Here is a 20,000-nt window from a genome sequence, read left to right as displayed (position 1 = left end):
ATCTAGTAGTTCATGAAACACATTCACAAACATGAATTCTACCCTTGAATCAGATACTTCAATGAGGAAAGTCATGAAGAAATACCCTTAAAAAAAAAAACACGAATTTCAACATCTAATCATATATTTCTAAACAGAATAGGAAGACAATCACCCCAATCTCCTGTACAATTCCTGGAAGATCACGAAGCACCTTAACAAACACAAATTCCACCTTCAAATCAGGTACTTTAGCAAGGCAGAGTTGGAAGGCAGCCACCAATCACCAATCAGTGGAAGACAATGACCCGCAGAAGGCAGTGAAGGGGAACTTGCGTCCTTCCTTCCCGGGGCAGTTCGAGGCTTGAAGGATCGATCAGAGGCGACCATCTGGGAAAAACTAATCAGGGGAGGTTCTGACTGGCGACCTCAGAATAAACAATTTAGCTAATGCACCCTTGGAACAGCCATGTCAATATCGTATTAGCGCGTGGAGCCGCTGGAAAACATGAACCTTCTGGCCAACGGTGAAAGGGAAGGGGAATGAGGATGACGAGAAGCAGGAAAGGAAGGGGAAGAGGAAAGCAAGAAAGCAAGAGGATTGAGAGAGAGAGAGAGAGAGAGAGAGAGAGAGAGAGAGAGAGAGAGAGAGAGAGAGAGAGAGAGAGAGAGAGAGAGAGAGAGAGAGAGAGAGAGAATTAAGCCGGAGGGGGGTGACATGAGGGATATGACGGATGGTAAATTTAATTTAATGAGAAAGGGTTAAAGGCAACAACACTCATTCATGCATGCACACATACGTAGACAAGCACTTACAGCCTCACAAACACACATACATACACATACCAACATACACCTGAGAAGAAGAATTGAAAAAAAAGGAAGAGTAAACTAATAACTTTTTACTTGGTTGGATATTTACCGGTAGGATTAGGAGAATAAAGAGTGCTCTGATGAGACTAATTAGCGTAAAGGCTCAGACCTGAATTAAGGCTCAGGTTAATTAGGATAATGCACAGTAAACAGGTATCGATCGGGCTTTTACGTGCAAGGGAATGAGAGAAAACAGGAGGTCGTCTCGCTGCTGTGTCTTCCCGTCCACCTAAGTTGCTTCTCACAGAGCTGGAGGGCAATTGGGAACACGAGACGGGTTATCACTCACGCCAATTTCCAGAAAGCAGATTAGTATGAAGGAAGGAAAAAAAGACGAAGGTAATTTGCTGAATACTTTAGCTCCACCTGCTGTTCCCAGACTGCTTTAGGAGACGCGCAGGGGTGGGAGGAGCTACATTTTGACGCTGGCTTCTTCTTTCATTCAAGGAAAGTGACGATAAGGAAACATGAAGGAATGGAGAGAAGAATATAAGCCGTGTGTGAATTATAAGTGAACATGAAAAATGTAGACCAATATATTGCAATTCCTGGACGCAGTGAAGAATATCAAAGCTTATTTGCTGCATTGTATCAGGTTAATGTCGACTAATGAGTTAATTATTTTTCATTGCCATAGACTATACCTGTCCAAAGTAAGCTTAAGACAAAGGCATGTGTGTTACCTGCATATTGCCCCAGGTGTGTGGTTGGACAGGTGTGGCGATGGGTGTGAATGAGGATACCTGTCCAAAGCAAGCTTAAGACAAAGGCATGTGTGTTACCTGCATATTGCCTCAGGTGTGTGGTTGGACAGGTGTGGCGATGGGTGTGAATGAGGACGAAAGACATGACTGAACACAAGGCATAGGGGAGAGACTGAAGGTGCAGCTATAAATTAACAAAATGGTGATGATTACTGGTGACAGGTACGCTGAGCAAAAATGGGTCGTGGGGAGTGGAGATGAGTGGAGTGCGGTGGGGCTGGACTTTGGGGTGGAGCGGTGGAGTGGTAGAGTGAAGCCAGTGCCCAGGGAGGTGGAGGCGAGGGCAGGCAGAGTGGAGTGTAATCATAATGAAAGGCACTCAGTCCATGACACAATGTTAATATCCCAAAGTGCTCGAACAGGCAACGTTGAACTACGTGACCATTTTTAGATTACGCTGCCAAGTAAACTTTTTCTTAGTGCAAGCCTGATGGGGGGCGGTCCGTCGTGAACGCTTCCTATTGATTCAGGCACACACACACACACACACACACACACTGCTGTAATGTATGTTATATGTATACCTTTTTCCTGCTCCGCTGCATTCATCAGTAGGAGTGAGTGCCAGTCTGATAATGGCAACAATACTTCGCTGCTACGACGGCTTAAAATATACACCGTCTTGAAATACGAGTGCGCGTTTTCCAGGTAACATTAGTAATGCATCCAAATAATAAATTGACTTGCTCCTGCTTGGTTGCTTTCTTAATAATGAAAGCACTGTAACACAAAACTACAAAAGACACAACGCGTAACACAAACTGAAATAGATACAACGATATACCATTTAAGAATATACACAAGATAACAAACAACGAAATACATAAAACATACAGACTTGAAAACTAAATAAGCTTAAAATCTCACAAAACCTACGCAAAATAAAAAATCTTAAAGTAAAAACAGTAATACAAATTAAATAAACCCGCTAATACGTATTTTTAAATTTACGAATACCTTATGTTTAGTTCCACCATTTAGTCTCCCTTTACATCCCTTTAAACCTTGAAACCTCACAAAACCTACGTAAACTTCAGAATCCTAAAGTAAAACCCGCAAAATAAACTCTATGAACCCAGTAATACTTCAATTTTGAGTTCTGAATACCTCATACTTAGCCTCACCATTTAGTCTCCCTTTGTATCCCTTTAAACCTTGAAGCTTCACAAAACCTAAATAAACTTCAAAATCTTAAGATAAAAACCATAACTCAAATTAAACAAATGAACTAATACATCAGCTTTTGTGTCACGAATACCTCATATTTAGCGCCACCCTGTAGTCTCTCTTTGTATCCCTGTAAACTTCACAAAACGAACGTAAAATTCTAAAACTAAACCGTAACACGAGTGAAATAGACTCACTAATACATAACTTTTGAGTCCCGAATCCCTCATCTAGCTCCACCCTTTATTCTCCCCTTGCATCCCTTTAAGGCTGGTGTGCTTGAGTCCCTCCCCCTTCAGGTCTCCGTCAGGTGGTGGTGGCGACGGTTTTAGCTACTCGGTGTCTCTCTCTCTCCCCCGCCAGACACATGTTAACCTCTCTCACTCGGTCCCCAACAGGCTCCCGCACCTTCCGCAATCACCTGGCGCCCTCGCAACACAGCCTACAAGCCCCAGCCAGGCGCACCCGACGGTCAGCTCGTGTTTCTGCTTCTTCTACCTCATCCGGGGCGCCATTGTACACGTGGCATACGACGTAACTTGGAAATTGGCCCTGGTGACTGTTTAGTTCGTCCTTGATTTCTGGGAGATTGATTTTTTTTTCTTTTTTTTAAGTTTGTTTTAGTTTCTTCTTGATTTGTTTGTGTTTTGTTGGTTTTCTTAATTTTCATGTTTGATTTGCTTTCTTGATTTTTTATTTATTTTGCCTTTTTTGTTGTTTGGATTTGTTTTAATTTCCTTATTATTTTTTTTTTTTTTAGATTTCCTTTTCTTCTTGATTTGTTTGTGTTTGTTTATATATTTTTTTTTATTTATTTGCGCTAGTTTTACTTTCGTTTCTTATTTTTTTGGTTATCTTTTACCTAAATTTTCTTCATTTTGGGAAGAAACGTAACAAAGCTATTTTCTTTTCATGGTCTTATCCTTTTATTGATGTATTCCCTGTTATCTGAGGTATACCAAGTTCCAGATATTCAAGTCATCTCTTTCAATGCCTTTTCCTTATAATTATCATGTATGTGCAATGTATCTCTGCATTCTAAATATCAACGCTGGCTTGCAAGTAATATTCAGTATACGTACATACATATGTTATTTGTAGAGCTACAGGTTAGGTTAGGTTAAGTACTGAACGTCTTTATGCCAGTTCAAAGAATCTTACAAGGTCACTCTAACGTTTGCTTGGAAATTAATCAAGTCAAATAGACGCGAATTCTCTCCTCGTGGGACACCTTCCTCTTTATGTGACGAGAAGGGAAGAGGAGAAGAGGTAGGAGGAGCGAGGAGTGTTTGCGAAGAGGAGGCGGTGGAGCGCGAAGTAAAATTAACGTGAACGACAACCAAGTAGAAAGTTGAAGTAGAGTTTGGTTCTCCTCTTCTCCTCGCTTCTCTCATCTTGTTGTGTTTCCCCCTTATTCTTCTTCTCTTTCTTCTCCTTCGTCTCTGTATCGCCTTAATTTTTTTCCTCATTCATTTCCTTATTCGCTTCTTCCTCATCGCTCTGGTTTTTGTTCTCGTTTTCATCCTGTTCTCCTACTCGTCTTCTATTCATTCCTCCTCCTCCTCCTCATCCTCTTCCTCCTTCTCCTCCTCGTCTTCTCTTTCCTTCTACTGGAAGAGCCACTTTAACTAGCGATTACATAAATGCATATGCAAATTGAAGCCTCACCTGCGGGGCGGTGTCTCGGTAAAACTATTTAATCCCAAATAATACAGTTCTCCGGGGTAAGTTCAGCTCCGTCTATACTAGTAAGAGAATTGAAAGTTGGAGCCTGAACCCGCCTTGCTGAGGACCTGAACCTTGACCTTTGAACCTCCCTGACTACTTCTTCAGGAGGACAGTGTAGCGTCAGAGGTTTGCATGTAAAAACATACCATAAATATGTCCTTTGTAATGTTTCTTTTCCTGTGACTTTTTTTTTTTATTCTCTTTCTTTTCTATTTTAAACATTACACTCATAGGGAATAAAATAACATGGCATTACAAGAAAAAAAAAAGCTGTGTCCTTAAGCTAAAAATGATAACTTACGTGTCATTTATTTTAAGTCTTCATGTTACGTGCGATTTTTTAGTTCAATAACTCGTGAACTGTTCAGTGTAAGTCAGGAAGGGACAAGAACAGTGTCTATCTAATGTGTAATGAAGTCAAGGAAGTGTTTGCGTTCTCGCTCTTGTTGTGTTGGTTTCCTCGTTTATTCAAAGACCCAACAGGGATCCGGTAGCCTGAACTGCTCGTCCTTTATAGAGAAATAAGGAATGATGGTGTTCAATGATTCCCCGCGCTGGGTTAAGGCGTCATATTCTGTGATTGAACTGCTGGGGGTGAGTTGCAGAAAGAGACATGGAGAGCCGTGTGTTAAATTTAGTCTGGTCAAGTTGAGGGGAAGGTCACCCTGATGGTTGCTTGTAGGGTGACTAAAGATTGAGATGGTGAAGGGAGGTCCGTAGCATCGAGTTTAATCCATTGCTTCTTATGGCTTGTGCATCGAAGTAGTTATGATATTATACATCTGTGCTTGGATAGAGAGAATGTGCTATTAGAATATGTACAGGAACTGGCTTTGTTTACACGATACCCTTAGTACATTGCATCTTATGGCTTACGAATCCAGATGGTTATATCAATACAGCGAGTAGTTTGTATGGAATGGGTGGGTATATTATGAGGGTTCGTGTGATAAAGGGTAATATTTAGAAGGCAGTCTTGAAACATTGAACTTAATCTATTGCTTCTTACATTTCTCAAGTCCAAATGGTTATATTAATACATCTCGCATCTCTTGGTAGTGTTTGGGATGGGAAGGACATGTTATGAGGGTCCGTGTGATAACAGTTAATGTCAAGAAGGGACTTGAAACGTTGAGCTTAATCCATCGCTTCTTACAGGTTTCGAGTCCAAGTGGTTATATTATTTCATCTAGTAATGGTGTTTAGGATGGAAAGGGTGTGCTATGATGGTCCATATGGTAACGGTTAGTACCAAGAAGGGGCCCTTGAAGCATTGAACATATGTAATCCGCGCTTCTTCTAAGTTCCGAGTCCAAATGGCTATGGTATTAGTGTTTCTGTTGGCAGTGGGGATGTGAATGATATTGTAATGGTTTGTGCAATTACAGGGAATGGTTGTTTCCTTCGCCGCATAGGGACGTGTGGATATGTCATGTATGGATGTGTTAGGATGCGGAATGAGGCAATGGAACTGAGCATACCTATAAAATCGCCTCTGCTGTGGAATGTATTTGCCAAGTTGCATTAAACAGAATCTGAGCAATATGGATGGTGATGATCGTGGAAGTGAATGGATATGTATTTTATAAAGAGGCTGCTACGTGTAGGTCTGATGGCTTCTTGCAGCTTCCCTTATTCTCTTATCTTCTTATGTAACGCTTGTCCGGTTCTGTCTCTATTTCTATTTGTCTAGTTTGTCTGTCACTGTGCTGGCCTGCTGGTGAATGTGGTTTATTTAGTGTATTTAGTCCTATGAGTGCTTTGAGTGTACTTGTGTTATCCTAATGCTGCCAAGACTGCCGGAATAGCGAAGTTTATGAGAATTACTTGTTATTTATCTATGGTGTGTTGGTCAGATGTTGTGTAAAAGTTTAGAGTTTTGTTTTTAATCTTGTTTGGCCCTGTTCTTGAAAGTCTGAATTTTATTTTGAGTGTTGCTTGGGTCCCTTCTTGTGTTTTGTCTCCATGGCGTGAACAGTGTCGGGATGGCAGAGTTTATGGCTTCCCTTAAGTGTCAATTCAGTGTTCACGAGGGTCACTCACACACCCAAATGACCGCCAATAGGAAGAATACTGGTGCTGGAAGAGGCCACATCCACACATCCTCCCCACCCATCCACTCATTCACAGCTGGTACTCAATAGGAAGCTGGGGAGAATGGCGACACACACACACACACACACACACACACACACACACACACACACACACACACACACACACACACAACCACACACACACACACACACACACACACACACACACACACACACACACACTCTCTCTCTCTCTCTCTCTCTCTCTCTCTCTCTCTCTCTCTCTCTCTCTCTCTCTCTCTCTCTCTCTCTCTCTCTCTGAGGCGTCTCAACTCACTGTAAACCAATTATTTGTTTGGCTTCCGCCTCCAGTGTTATCCCTCCTTCCACCTTCCATTAGCGTCATTATGTGGAACACCCAAACACTCCACACGTGAACTTCAGCCGTCACTGAGCCGACACTTCTGCTTCCCCTTTTCCATATACACCCTTCCGCCAGCACTCTTCTCCCCTCGTGCACTCTCCCGCCCTTACACTCTCCCCTCAGTTTGCTTCTTTCACCAGCACCTCCTCCATAATACCTCTCACTCAGCTGTCAGTTCTCTTCTTACTCCTCTTACTCCACTAGTACCATTCACATTCCACAGTCTTTAGGGAGTTCTTCCACTGCGTCTCCACCCTCTTCCTCACTCACCTGCATTATGCTTACATTAGTAATTTTCCTCTTTAGGCTAACGTCATTACAGCGTCCCCGCACCTACTCCTCTAAGCTCCCCCAAATCTGCTTCGTCTTACAGCTACAGGTTACTTGTTGCGCCCTTCGGACACCTCCATAAGGGCGAGTGTCTGGTTCGTGGTGCGGGAAGGCTGAGTGGCGGGAGGGAGGCGTGTGTCTTTAGTGAACAGGCGTAGCGTCTCCCTGAGGTTGGCCAGAAGTCCGATTAGCGGCAGCAGGCAAGTCTCGGCGCTCTTCATAAGCCCGAACATTTGCATCACTAATGAGCGCCTCGGTGTTTCTTGCCCACCCGCCGCCACCACAGCAGCGCCCCATTAGTCTCCGCCTCGGCCTCCGCTCTTATTTACGCGTCCCGTCATACACACTGCATTAAGAGCACTTTAAATTATTCCTCTACGGTATAGCAACTTTCGCCACTCTGCGTCTCTGGCCCAGGAAGTCCGTGTTTGTATTGTAGTGCGTGTTCTTAAGAGTGTGTTCCTCCTTCCTTCTCCTTTTCTCATTCCCTCCTCCTCCAGCTCCTTATTTCTTAGTCTGCTTCTACTATTTTTACCCTTTCATGGTCATTAACTTTACATGTTCTTCTGTGTTCTTCCTTAGCTTATTCACATTCCTTCATGCTTAGTTTCTTATCTTCCTCTAGTTTTCCCATATCACCTTTTTCTTCCTTCATCACTTTTTTTTCATTCTAGTAATTTCTATCTTCTTATCTCATGGTCTACATTTAACTATATTTTTTTTCATGGTCAGTCACTTCAGTATTCTTCCTTGTCCTCGCTTCACCTCCCCCTACACCCCTACACGTCCTCCCCAGCGTCTCCCCCATAAGCCGTGTTTCTCGTGCCTCATCCAACACACCATTCTCCCCTTAACACAAGCTGGCCCGTGCCCGGCAGCCGTACTCCTTGTTGAAGTCTGACATCTAGCCTCATTCCTCTTGCCTCACTCCTCCTCCTCATACTCCTCAGCTTGCATGTACCTTCCCTCCTTCATTCCCTCTCTTCATTCACTCTCTCTTCCATCCTCATGCTGTTCTGTCCATGTTTAGCTTTACTTCCTTATTCCCTCTCTTCACTTTCTCTTTCTCCCTCATGATATGTTGTTTACATCTGTCTTTTCTCTTTTCATTCTCTCTCTCTCTCTCTCTCTCTCTCTCTCTCTCTCTCTCTCTCTCTCTCTCTCTCTCTCTCTCTCTCTCTCTCTCTCTCTCTCTCTCTCTCTCTCTCTCTCTCTCTCTCTCTCTTCACTTTATCATCATTATCATGCTTGCATCCACCTTCCCTTCTTCATTCTCTCTTCACTTTACATATCTTTCCTTATTCACTTTCTCATCATCATGCTCACAATCCACCCACCTTCCCTCCATTCCCTCTCCTCACTTTCCCTCCACCTCCTCCTCCTCGCTCCTCTACCGGAACATGAAAATGAGTGTCGGGATTGACATGAATGCAGTTTCTCCCCACCAGCGCCACCGGATCCTCAAGTCATCATTAATTCGCGCTCTTCGTCTGGGTTCCTTTCAGCCTTCATTTCCTCGCTAATTGCACTCGAGCGGGGCCGGCAGTGGGGCTTATCACGTCGAGGGTTCTGGTGGATGTCTACCTGCGTTTTCTCGTCATGCTGCGCCTCCTGTTACGGTGAAGGGGTTATGTGGAGGTGGAGACGTTCAGCAGGCGTTCAGTAGTGGTGGGTAACTTCATTGGTGTTGTGCGGAGACGTTCAATGGTGTTGGAGGCATTCAGTGGTGGTGGATGACTTACTTGGTGGTGAGAGTGGTGAGTGGATGCATTCAGCGGTTGTGGAAGACTTCATTCATGATGGAGATGTTATGTGGTGTTTAGTTGTGGTGGAGTTGGTTTAGTTGTGGTGCGGAGGCGTTATGTGGAGGTGTTCAGTGGCTGTGGAGGTGTTCATTGGATGAGTTCAGCGGTGGTGGAGGCGGTGAGTGGATGATTTTAGCGGTGGTGGAGGTGGTGAGTAGATGTGTTTAGCGGTGGTGGAGGTGGTGAGTGGATGAGTTCAGTGGTGGTGGAGGCGGTGAGTGGATGAGTTCAGTGGTGGTGGAGGTGGTGATTGGATGAGTTCAGTGGTGGTGGAGGTGGTGAGTGGATGAGTTCAGTGGTGGTGGAGGTGGTGAGTGGATGCATTTAGCGGTTATGAAGGTGGTGAGTGGATGCCTTCAACGGTAGGAGGAGGAGGTAGTGTGTGGATGCGTTCATCAGTGGTGGAGGTGGTGTGTGGATGCGCTCAACGGTGGTGGAGGTGGTGAGTGGATGTGTTTAGCAGTTTTGGAGGCTTTTACTGGGGGAGGTGTGTGGAAGTGGAGGCGCTTCCGCATTTGTGGAGAGAGAGAGAGAGAGAGAGAGAGAGAGAGAGAGAGAGAGAGAGAGAGAGAGAGAGAGAGAGAGAGAGAGAGAGAGAGAGAGAGAGAGAGAGAGAGAGAGAAATGCATCACTTGAGCGTATCCTCTTCATTTACTCATCTCCCGTTTTCGTTGAATTAATTCGCTCATGATTCTAATTATTGTACTGTTAATTATATTCTCATCATGTTCTTCTCCCAGCGCTTCTCGGTTTGGTGAGCAGCGCGCGGTGTTGTAATGCTGTAAAGGTTAGCATGTGTGTATTATAATGTTGCAGCGAAGTACAGGATGGAGGACAAGAAAAGCAAGAACAAGGAGAGGAAGAAGAAGAAGAAGGCGAAGAAGAAGGAGGAGGAGGCTAACTGTTAGGGCACCAGTGTTCTCTTTTCTATATATTTTGTCTGCAAAGAAAAACGAGAAACACATGAATAAGGAGGAGGAGGAGGAAGAGGAGGAGGAGGAGGGGAAGGAGGAGGCTTACTGTTAGGGCACCAGTGTTCTTTTTACTATATATTTGTCCGCAAAGAAAGAGGAGAAAAACACGAATAAGGAAAAGAATAAGAAGATAGAAGAAGAAGATTTACTGTTAGGGCACCCGTGTTTTCTTTAATATATATTTGTCTGCAAAGAAAGACGAGAAAAAAAAACATGAACACGGAAAAAAAGAAGAAGAAAAGAAGAAGGATTACTGTTGGGTTTTTTTTTCACCATTTTATTTGTCCACTTCGCCTGTCAGTGTAGATCTAACGTCCGTCGTGTGATTGTTATTGCTACGCCTGATCTACAATGTTCGTCATAATGATAATTAGAAAACACAAACGTAGTATTCCCTAGCTGTGTTATTCTACATCAAGTATCTTTTTTGTAATGTTCTTTTTGTATTTTTAATTTGAATTTAAGTGTATTTCTTGGAGAGAGAGAGAGAGAGAGAGAGAGAGAGAGAGAGAGAGAGAGAGAGAGAGAGAGAGAGAGAGAGAGAGAGAGGGAGTCAACAAACACTCTTCAATTTGCGATATGCAGAAAGTAGAACACAATTCCCTCTTAGTCTTTCCGTGCGGCTGTTACCTAATTTCTATTTCGTAATGGAAAATGCTTGCAGGGGAGTTTTCTTTAATATTCAATAACATTAAGTGGATGGGGAAGGCAAGTTTCAGCCTCTAAAGTACTTTTAAAAATCACCTTCGATCCTCTTTTTTTTGTTTTAGATGCGTAGTAAGAAAAGCAGCTTAGGTGATATAGGAAAAAATGACAGGTGGATGGGAGGTTGTTATTAATATTGTTTGACTTTTGTGCTCTTGTGAATGTGCTTGTAGGCTGGTGTTGCTGTTATTATTATTGTTATTTTTATTACTATTATTATTATTATTATTATTATTATTATTATTATTATTATTATTATTATTATTATTATTATATTGTTATTGTTGTTGTTGTTATTATTATTATTATTATTATTATTATTATTATTATTATTATTATTGTTGTTGTTGTTGTTGTTGTTGTTGTTGTTGTTATCATTATTATTAACATTATCATTATTTATTTTAGGATTTAATGAATGAAAGACAAGAACGTGCAAGAGCAGAGAGAGAGAGAGAGAGAGAGAGAGAGAGAGAGAGAGAGAGAGAGAGAGAGAGAGAGAGAGAGCAAGGACACAACAGCACGAGGCGAAATAATCCTTACAATACAAGATAAAAAAGGAACGCGACTGGAGGCAAAAACTCCCTTAGTCTTGTCGTTTCCCGCGGAGGAACGACCGTCACTAGCACCTTGATGAAAGACGGAACGACGCCAGCTGCCCCTCCTGCCGCGTGTGTCCCCTACAGGTGGCGGGCAAGGCTGAGGATATTGAGCACTATTGAGCACTATTGAGCACTCTACGGCGATGTCCGAAGTCATGACCACAAATCGTCGGGAAGCGAAAAGCAAATAGTCCAACATGGTGGCGAGAACGTTCACAAACCCTTGCCTTCATTGTGCAGCCGAAACCGAACACGCCATAAGAGTGAGTGCAAGTTTACGGCGACGCATTTCTCTACCTGCTGGCGGGGAATTGGCGTGCTGGCGTTCTTGGGAGTGTTCGGCAGTGTTCCGTAGGTGTTGCCTCAGTACATGCGAGGTGTGTTGAGCGAGGGGGCGAGTTAGGGGCCTTGAGCGCTTGCTTTATTGAGGGCTGTGATGGGAAGGGTAAACTCTCAGGTGACGGGAAGATGAGGGTGGGTGAAGACAGGTAAGAATTAATAACTGGTGGCTTAAGGACGCGTGAGGGAGAGGCAGAGTGTAGTGAGGAGTAATGAGAGAGAGAAAGAGAGAGAGAGAGAGAGAGAGAGAGAGAGAGAGAGAGAGAGAGAGAGGAAGTATCTTACTTTCTTCATGAATTAGAAGTATCATTTGAGACTCGCTCGCCACACAAAGCCGAGACGCGCCACCAACATTAAGCAACACCACTTTGCAATAACATTCCCAGTAAAAGCAACTGTGCAAGTCCTGCTCTGCCTTTCCTCCAGTCAGATCTCCCGAGCGTTGCGTTGCCTCCGCCTGCCACTAGCGTATCCCACAAGACCCGCCGAACCAACGAAATCCATTTAATCATTTTAAAAGAAAGAGCTGCGGCTTACACAGGAGCGGCAGAAAATGGCAGGGTCTATATACTCTCCGCCAAAACTAATATGCTTACGTCTCCTCAGTCACACACTCTCCACTCTGAGGGTCTGGGAACACCTGAGAATGACTGTAGTCCCCCCTCCTCTTTCTCCTCAACCTCTCCTCCTCCTCCTCCTCCTCCTCCTCCTCCTCGCCTTGATGGGGCCGGCCATTGTACCCCATGAATAGCGCGATTGAAAAATTCCCAAGCAAATAGTATTAATGAGGTTTTATTTCCAAGCACAATGCTAATGCCTCAGACTTTCACACGGGATTCGTCGCCTTGGCGCTACCGACGAGGCCGCGAAGGGTTGTGCTTGTCTGGGCTTGCGGCGTGCTTGGGTTTGCTGGGGTGTGTTGAGTCCTGCTTGTGGGACGCGAACACTTCCATTGCGATCTTGAAGTGCTTCCTTTATTGTGGAGTGTAGCGTGAACTGTTTGTGGGATCGCGAAGCTCAAATACAAATGTCTCGCGATGGCTCAGTCAGCACTCAGCACGCCCCGCGAAGCCCTTCACAGCCCCGAGTGTTTGCTGTCATGGTGCTGACTCCTTTGCTCTTCGCCACCCTCGCCACCGGGAAACAAAGACACCACAGTATATCACTTGTAGCCGTGGATTAGCAACTTTGGTAGCGAGCCATGTCAGTGAAGTGGCGCGGCAGCAGCTGGAGGGTTAGTGTTCACAGCGACACTGCCTCCCGCCACGCGACTTGGGGTATCTGTGTAAAATTTGCCGGCCAACATGGTGCGGAGGGCGCCCTGCCTCGATGTGTCTCGCCCTGTCTCGCCTCGCCGGTATTGAATTTCTTTTTTACAAATTTCCACAGGCTCCAGCGCGACGTCTCAAGTCATCAAAGAGGGTGACTCGGCCGTTTCTTAGTCACCTCTCGTCGTCACCCACAACAGGACCGAACATTGTAAACAGCCGCGGGGGAACATTGCACAAGTCAACCAGTAAACAACAATCATACGAGGCAGCGCGCCGTGCCTGCCTCCCCCTTTACACCACGTCAAGCAGGGCGCGGCTGGTCCTCGCTACAATGTATGAGTTCCAATAACCCAGTGAGGGGCTACTAGCAGGCTGGACGGCGGGCCCTGCAGACTGTTATCCCAGCCCGCCGCCGCCTCCCGACCCCTGCCGAGTGAACCAGTAATAGGCGCTCCCCGACAGGCCCAATGGCTATCGATTTGCATTTGATTGTTCAGCCTTATGCAGTTGAAATCGTTGTCTGGTAGGAATTTATATCTGGGCCTCAATAGGAGTGCGGCCGCGGCTTGTAAATTCAAAGGCCATCACCCCCTTTGCAGTGTCTCAGGGCGAGGGAGGGAGGGAGGTGGTGTGGGCGGCGCGGAGGGAGTTGTGTGGCTTATGTGCTCTGGGCTGGCGACGATGATGGCGAGGAAGAGGCAGCGAGAGGGCGACGTGGCCTGAAACATGTTAGGAAGGAAAGGACGGGTTAGTGAGTCCTCAGTATTTGGTGTCCAGCTGTGTGTGTGTGTGTGTGTGTGTGTGTGTGTGTGTGTGTGTGTGTGTGTGTGTGTGTGTGTGTGTGTCGCTCTCAGTTGACGCACCGACGGAAATTGCGAGTCTGAATCTCACACTCAGATTCCAGGTGGCGGTATATAGGTGACGAGGTGCTCTGGTGGTGATGACAGCTACTACCCATCCACCAAGGCGACAAACTAATACACCAACACTAGAATGAAACAGTGGCGAGTTCAGCTTTGTATTCTCGCGTGGTCATAGGTGGAGAGTGTTCCTGCCGTCCCTCACCACGCTGCCGCCTCCACTACCTTGTGCCGGCGGTGATAAAAGTGTCAGTTTTTGGTTCCATTCTCATGCCTCCTGGATGAGTTGGGAACGAGAGGCTTGTCCTACCCGGCGGCGGCGGCTCAAGGGATGGAGGGACGCTCCCCCAAGTTAGATTCTTTCTCCAAGGTCACAGAACCGACAGGGCGGAGGAGAGGCAGTCTATTCAAAGTTACGCCACCCTGGTGAAATGTTAGAATTTTGTAAAGGAATTATTCAGGTCTCTAAGATTGGACTGGAATCTTAAATGTCAAGAAAAACAGTAGAGCCAAAATCACACCAAAATATACATGTCAGGTTGACGGAGTTTAATTTTACCAAAGAAAACTTAACTATAATAAGCGTGCCAGATAATTTTATGAAGGAATTATTTTTCCAGAAAAAAATAAAAAATATAAAAATAATAATAATAATAATAATAATATATATATATATATATATATATATATATATATATATATATATATATATATATATATATATATATATATATATATATATATATATATATATATATATATTGACTGGAATTTCAAATGTGCGGAAAATGATAAAATTCAAATTAGGTTGACTTACACTATTCTCACCTAAGAAAGCTTGACAGGAATAAACTTGTGTAATGCGTGTACGTTTGAAGGAATGCTGGATAATGAAAGTATGTGTAGGTGTGTGTAGTCCCTTGTCGCACGCACACATGGTTACACGCACACGCAGGCACCAGACAAAGTGTTATCGGTGCGGCGGGCGGTCGTGCATGGGTCGGCCCCAACAAGACAATGAGCACAGGCGGGAGGTTCATTAGCTCTGCGCCGCACGAGGTCCCGCTACGCCCTGGTCGGCAGCGTGGACGGCCTCAGTACAGCCTACCATATGCTGAGCTCCCGCCGACCAAATAACCCGCCATTACCATAATTACCTTGTGTGATAAAAGCCCAGTTTTCCCTAATGGCAGCTTTGTTCAGCGTGGGCAGCACCCGAGGCGACACGCGGGGCGCCGGCGAGGTGTCTCCGCGTCACACTTGCTCAGCGCTGCAGTATTTCACTCACTAGATATCATCCACTCCTTGGCTGCCTTCAAAGGGAGTCTTGGCCTTATTCACAACGTTTTGAAGATCTTTCACGGCGTGCACCGACTTACTCACGACGGCTCTCGAGATTATCTGGTTTCATAATTATTTTCAACGTGTCCGCGGACCGTCTCCTTTACTTTTTACGAGTTTAATGTGCGTGTCATGCCGGGGAATGCGTGTTTGTGTGTCGCCCGCGAATATCCCGGAACAATAAACAAAGAGATTATGAAGACTACACTAAAACATACAACTCACTCGCTCTCTCTCAACTTCATATTCCTCGTCGTCTTTCTCCTCTTGCACTTTCTCTTTTCGCTTCTCATTTTCCTCCTCCTCCTCCTCCTCCTCCTCCTCCTCCTCCTCCTCCTCCTCCTCCTCCTCCTTCTCCTCCTCCTCCTCCACACCTAATCATAGACAATCTTTCACTCTAATGCTCGCTCGTCCACTCACAGGATGAGGCGTCCTTCTCCTTCATCAGCACTTAATGAAGCCCCTCCATTACCATAGCATGGGTGCGGCAGGGGACGCTAAATTAAGCTCTGTTGTTGCTTGGCTCAGCTCTTTAATATTGCCTCATTGTTTGGCCGCGGCGTCACCTTTAATTAAATCTTCAAAGAATCTCATCCGGGGCGTGTTGATCCGCGGGAGTGACACATCAGTCACACATCAACACGCGCCCTGCAGTTTATTGGGACCCCTCCGCGAGTTATCTCTGCAGGAAGGGTGCAAGGGTGTCACGGGGTGCTCTCTGGCGGCGTGGCGCGGCGTGGTGTGGTGTGTTGCTTCCTCTCTCCCTCTGGTCTATATCTGACGTGGAGGTCCCGCTGGCTGTCACTCCAAGCAGGGCTGAACATCCTTCCTGTGATGGTATCGGAAGGGAAATTTGGATATATGGTTACGCTACTGAGTTTTTGACCTTTGTTCCTTTGTCTCCACTGCGGTGAATAGTACTCTAAACTTGTTCCTCATCTTGTCTTTGATGTCCTTATTTCCTGCGCTGCTCGTACAGGTGTTGTCACTCAGGTGCTCCGAGATAGCGTTGTTTTGCCGAGTCTGCGTACAACCTTACTCGCCAGACATCTTTTTTTAACATACACACACCTTGCAACATTCCGGTTCGACATCCCTGACAATAAAAGTGCAACTCAACACAACACTACCTATGCCAGCTCCACACACCTGATATCTTCCTGTCTTGCAACACTACACTTACGAAACACTATAGACAACACACGCAGCACATTCACAAGACCGAAGCAGCAATACCCTCACAGAAATACTTACAACACTCGTACAGAAACACCATTACAAATATCGTCACATTAACTCTCACAAGACTCTTAGGAACATCCTCATAGTAACACTCTTACAAGTACAAGCAGACTATGACATGCTCTCACCGAACACACTGCAGTAACACACAGCAACACAACACAGCAGCTCAACACAGCACAGTACAACACGTGGTCGTTTAGGAACTTAGTGAGTCAAGCTTTCTGGGAATCTTTGTGAAGAACCAATCAGGAACTTGTCCAGTAAATGTTTGTAGAAGCTCCCTCCTTTCCTCCATCTCTCCACTCTTCCCTCCCTCTCTCCTTCCCTCCTTCTCCGTCTCTGCCTCAGTCCGTTCTTTGTGGATGTTAGTTGTGTTTTCTTCCCAATGAAAGATGTTTTTTTTCTTTCTCCCTCTTAATGATGAGAAAAAGAAATATTAATGTTTATTTTTTAGTGTTGTTACGTATATCTTTTAGGATTTTTATCTCGATTTTTTAACTATTTTGTGAATTGAATAGTTGTGGTCTTGTCTGTCTGTCTTTCATTCTTGTTTGTCTGTCTGTATCTGTCTGTCTGCCAAAATTTTGCTCTATTTGTCTGTGTCTGCTGTCTGCCTGCCTTTGTCTATCCGTTTGCCTTCGGTTTCCGTCTCTCTCTCTCTCTCTCTCTCTCTCTCTCTCTCTCTCTCTCTCTCTCTCTCTCTCTCTCTCTCTCTCTCTCTCTCTCTCTCTCTCTCTCTCTCAGCCCCATTATCAGTGTAATTACTTCTCTGGGAGGCGTCGGAGGGGTGAGGGAGGGGCGGGGTCAGGCGGGACAGTGGGCTGGTCTGTCTGTAAGGCGGCGAGGCCCATTAGACTCAGCCTCACGTGAAGCCAATCAAAGACACCTCAGAAACTCATCATAACACAAACGCACCGCCGCGACTCCCTCCTCCCCCTCCTGCAGCACAAGTGGCTCCTTCAGCTAATTGTGATCGCAGAGGCTCAACAAAAATAATAAAAAGGACCCCCCTGCTACTAGTTCTTCTTCCCCCTGTACGCCACAATAGCCATCGAGAGCAGGGGACGCCGCCATAAATAAGAAATGACCCAATGGTCCAAGTAATATTGACCCAGCGAGGCTCCTCCCACACGCAGCTGGTCACGGCTCTCATGTCCGATAATACCCTGCTTGTGCCTGTAATTCAACACGTGAGAAAGGAGGAAAGAAGAGGACACGACACAAAAAAGACTAAGTAAATAAAACCCTAACTCACTCTACTTGTATAATCTAGACTCCCGGATGGCAACACTGCGCTATAATTATCCGATAATACGAAGAACTTGCGTCCTCGAGGCGTTTCATTCCGGATCGTGAGCGAGGACGGGACTCCCACGGCCATCCAGTCTCGTGTCGGTGTCTCGCGTGCCGCCTTTTTAACCCCATGATGCAAAATGGAGGCGAAAGTGACGGAAAACGCGCCTTTCCCCCGTGGCTGGCAACCGTGCGCTCGTCAGTCCGTCGCTCTTTCCTCTGAGGTACAAAGCCTCACCAAATTGGGTTTCTCAGCAAATAATAGGATCTGTGTCTGAGGCAGAATGGGCTGGAACGGGGGATCTCCAGGAGTGCCAGAATGGGATATCGGGATGTCTACTGTGTGTGTGTGTGTGTGTGTGTGTGTGTGTGTGTGTGTGTGTGTGTGTGTGTGTGTGTGTGTGTGTGTGTGTGTGTGTGTGTGTGTGGCCTGCTTTCCTGCCTGCCTGCTTGCCTAACTCTGTGCATCTCTATCTGCTTCTTTATCTCCGTCTCTCTTTCATTTTCCTCTTCACTCCACAACTCAAGTAAGTTTCCTTTTTCGTCTTAAGTGTGTGTGTGTGTGTGTGTGTGTGTGTGTGTGTGTGTGTGTGCGTGCGCCAAGGGGGAAGGGGGGGGATGAGTGGGTGGGTGCTTGCTCATGCTGGTCTGTTTGCCCTCCTACCCTTCTGCTTCCCTATCCCTCCGCCTCTCTTTCTGCCTTGTTTGTATATCTCTTTGTCAATTTCCTCTTCACTCATTTCGCAACTCTAATCCGTCTTTTTTTTTCTTGTGTCTTTATCTGTCTGTTTGTCTTCTTGCTTGCTTCCTTCGTATCTACAATCCCTTTATATGTTTTCTTTTCTCCATGTGTCCCCATCATCTTTTCCTTCTCAAAATTAAATCTCTTTTCTTTTCAGAATATAAAAACATAATAAGGAGACTGCAAAAGGTCAGGTAAGCTACACACTGCATCTTCTAAGTCCTTAGCATCTGTCATTGTCATGAATATATATTTTCCAAGCTTCTCTTGAAACCCTACAGGTATAAGTAACACATTAAATCATTTATTACCACTGACAATATCCAAATTTTATACAGCTACTAGTTTTCAATCAGGATAAAGTAAACAAATATATTATTATAGTACATGAGTAGCTATAGAGGATTCTTAACACTTTCATTACAAAATAGCATCATATCTGTTGGTACACAGCATGAAGTTAAACTTATGTAGCTCTGAGGAAGTTGAGAAGCATCAGCCTTGCGAGGAATGATGAAATAGCATGGACAGTGATGGCATATAATTTGATTGCATAAAGGAGAATCAAAACACTGGCTTACATTCCTTTAAAGTACTCCCCCTTTTTCCTCTATGCAGCGTTCCATCCTCCACCACTTTCAGATCACTTCACCTCTGTTAAACTGGAGAGCATAATACTTTGATGGCATAAGAAAGAATCAAAACACTGGCCTACATTCCTCCAAAGTAGTTTTCTCTTGCCTCTGTGCACCGTGTAATCTTCCTTCGCTACTTTCTGATCAGCCCTCGTGCCTGTGTTAAACTGCATCGGGATGTCAGCCAAGAAATCACGCGGAATTTGCATGATAGCTGAGTGGCTCTGGTAACACTGCGTGACAAAGGCTAATGGCGTCCCTGAAGAGCAATACGTGGGAGTTGTTATTCAAATGCATTACGTTTTCTGTAATTTCCGTTTTTTTTTTTTTTTTTTTTTTTATGTATCTTTGCTTTTGCTGAGTTTAATTATTTCTTCTGATATGCATATATGTTCTTCATTTGTATCTAGTGTGTTGTTATATGGTTTTGTTTTTTATTATTATTATTATTATTATTATTATTATTATTATTATTATTATTATTATTATTATTATTATTATTATTATTATTATTATTATTATTATTATTATTATTATTATTATTATTATTATTATTATCATTATTATTGTTCTTATTATATTGTTATTATTATTGTTATTGTTATTATATTGTTATTATTATTATTATTTTATTATTAGTAGTAGTATTAGTATTAGTAGTAGTAGTAGTGGTAGTTTTATTATTGTCATTATTATTATTATTATTATTGTTATTATTATTATTGTTATTATTATTATTATTATTATTATTATTATTATTATTATTATTATTATTATTATTATTATCATTATTATTATTATTATTATTATTATTATTATTACTAGTTATAACTATTATTATTATTATTATCATCATCTTCATTATCGTCATCATCATCATCATCATC

At 44.1% G+C, this 20,000-nt stretch overlaps 1 protein-coding gene across 8 annotated transcripts in view; it reads left to right on the top strand.

Annotated features, from left to right (window-relative positions):
- LOC135090606 (uncharacterized) overlaps positions 1-20,000 on the top strand; it is a 239,621-nt gene that overhangs the window by 153,611 nt on the left and 66,010 nt on the right. For 7 of the 8 annotated variants that reach the window (XR_010262055.1, XR_010262056.1, XR_010262053.1 and 4 more), the window contains one exon: positions 18,636-18,672. Coding sequence is in view for 3 of the 8 variants with exons in the window: in XM_063987514.1 (XP_063843584.1) it covers positions 18,636-18,672 (37 nt within the window). In the remaining 5 variants the exon portion in view is untranslated. Of the gene's footprint in view, positions 1-3,181; positions 4,670-18,635; positions 18,673-20,000 lie in introns of those variants that run through there. The other variant, XM_063987515.1, reaches the window with a different exon arrangement.

The sequence above is a fragment of the Scylla paramamosain genome, chromosome 35, assembly GCF_035594125.1.
Source record: "Scylla paramamosain isolate STU-SP2022 chromosome 35, ASM3559412v1, whole genome shotgun sequence".
In the NCBI taxonomy this organism is placed as follows: Eukaryota; Metazoa; Arthropoda; class Malacostraca; order Decapoda; family Portunidae; genus Scylla; species Scylla paramamosain.
Note: the sequence above shows the minus strand (reverse complement) of the source record. Positions and strands in the feature narration are given on the sequence as shown.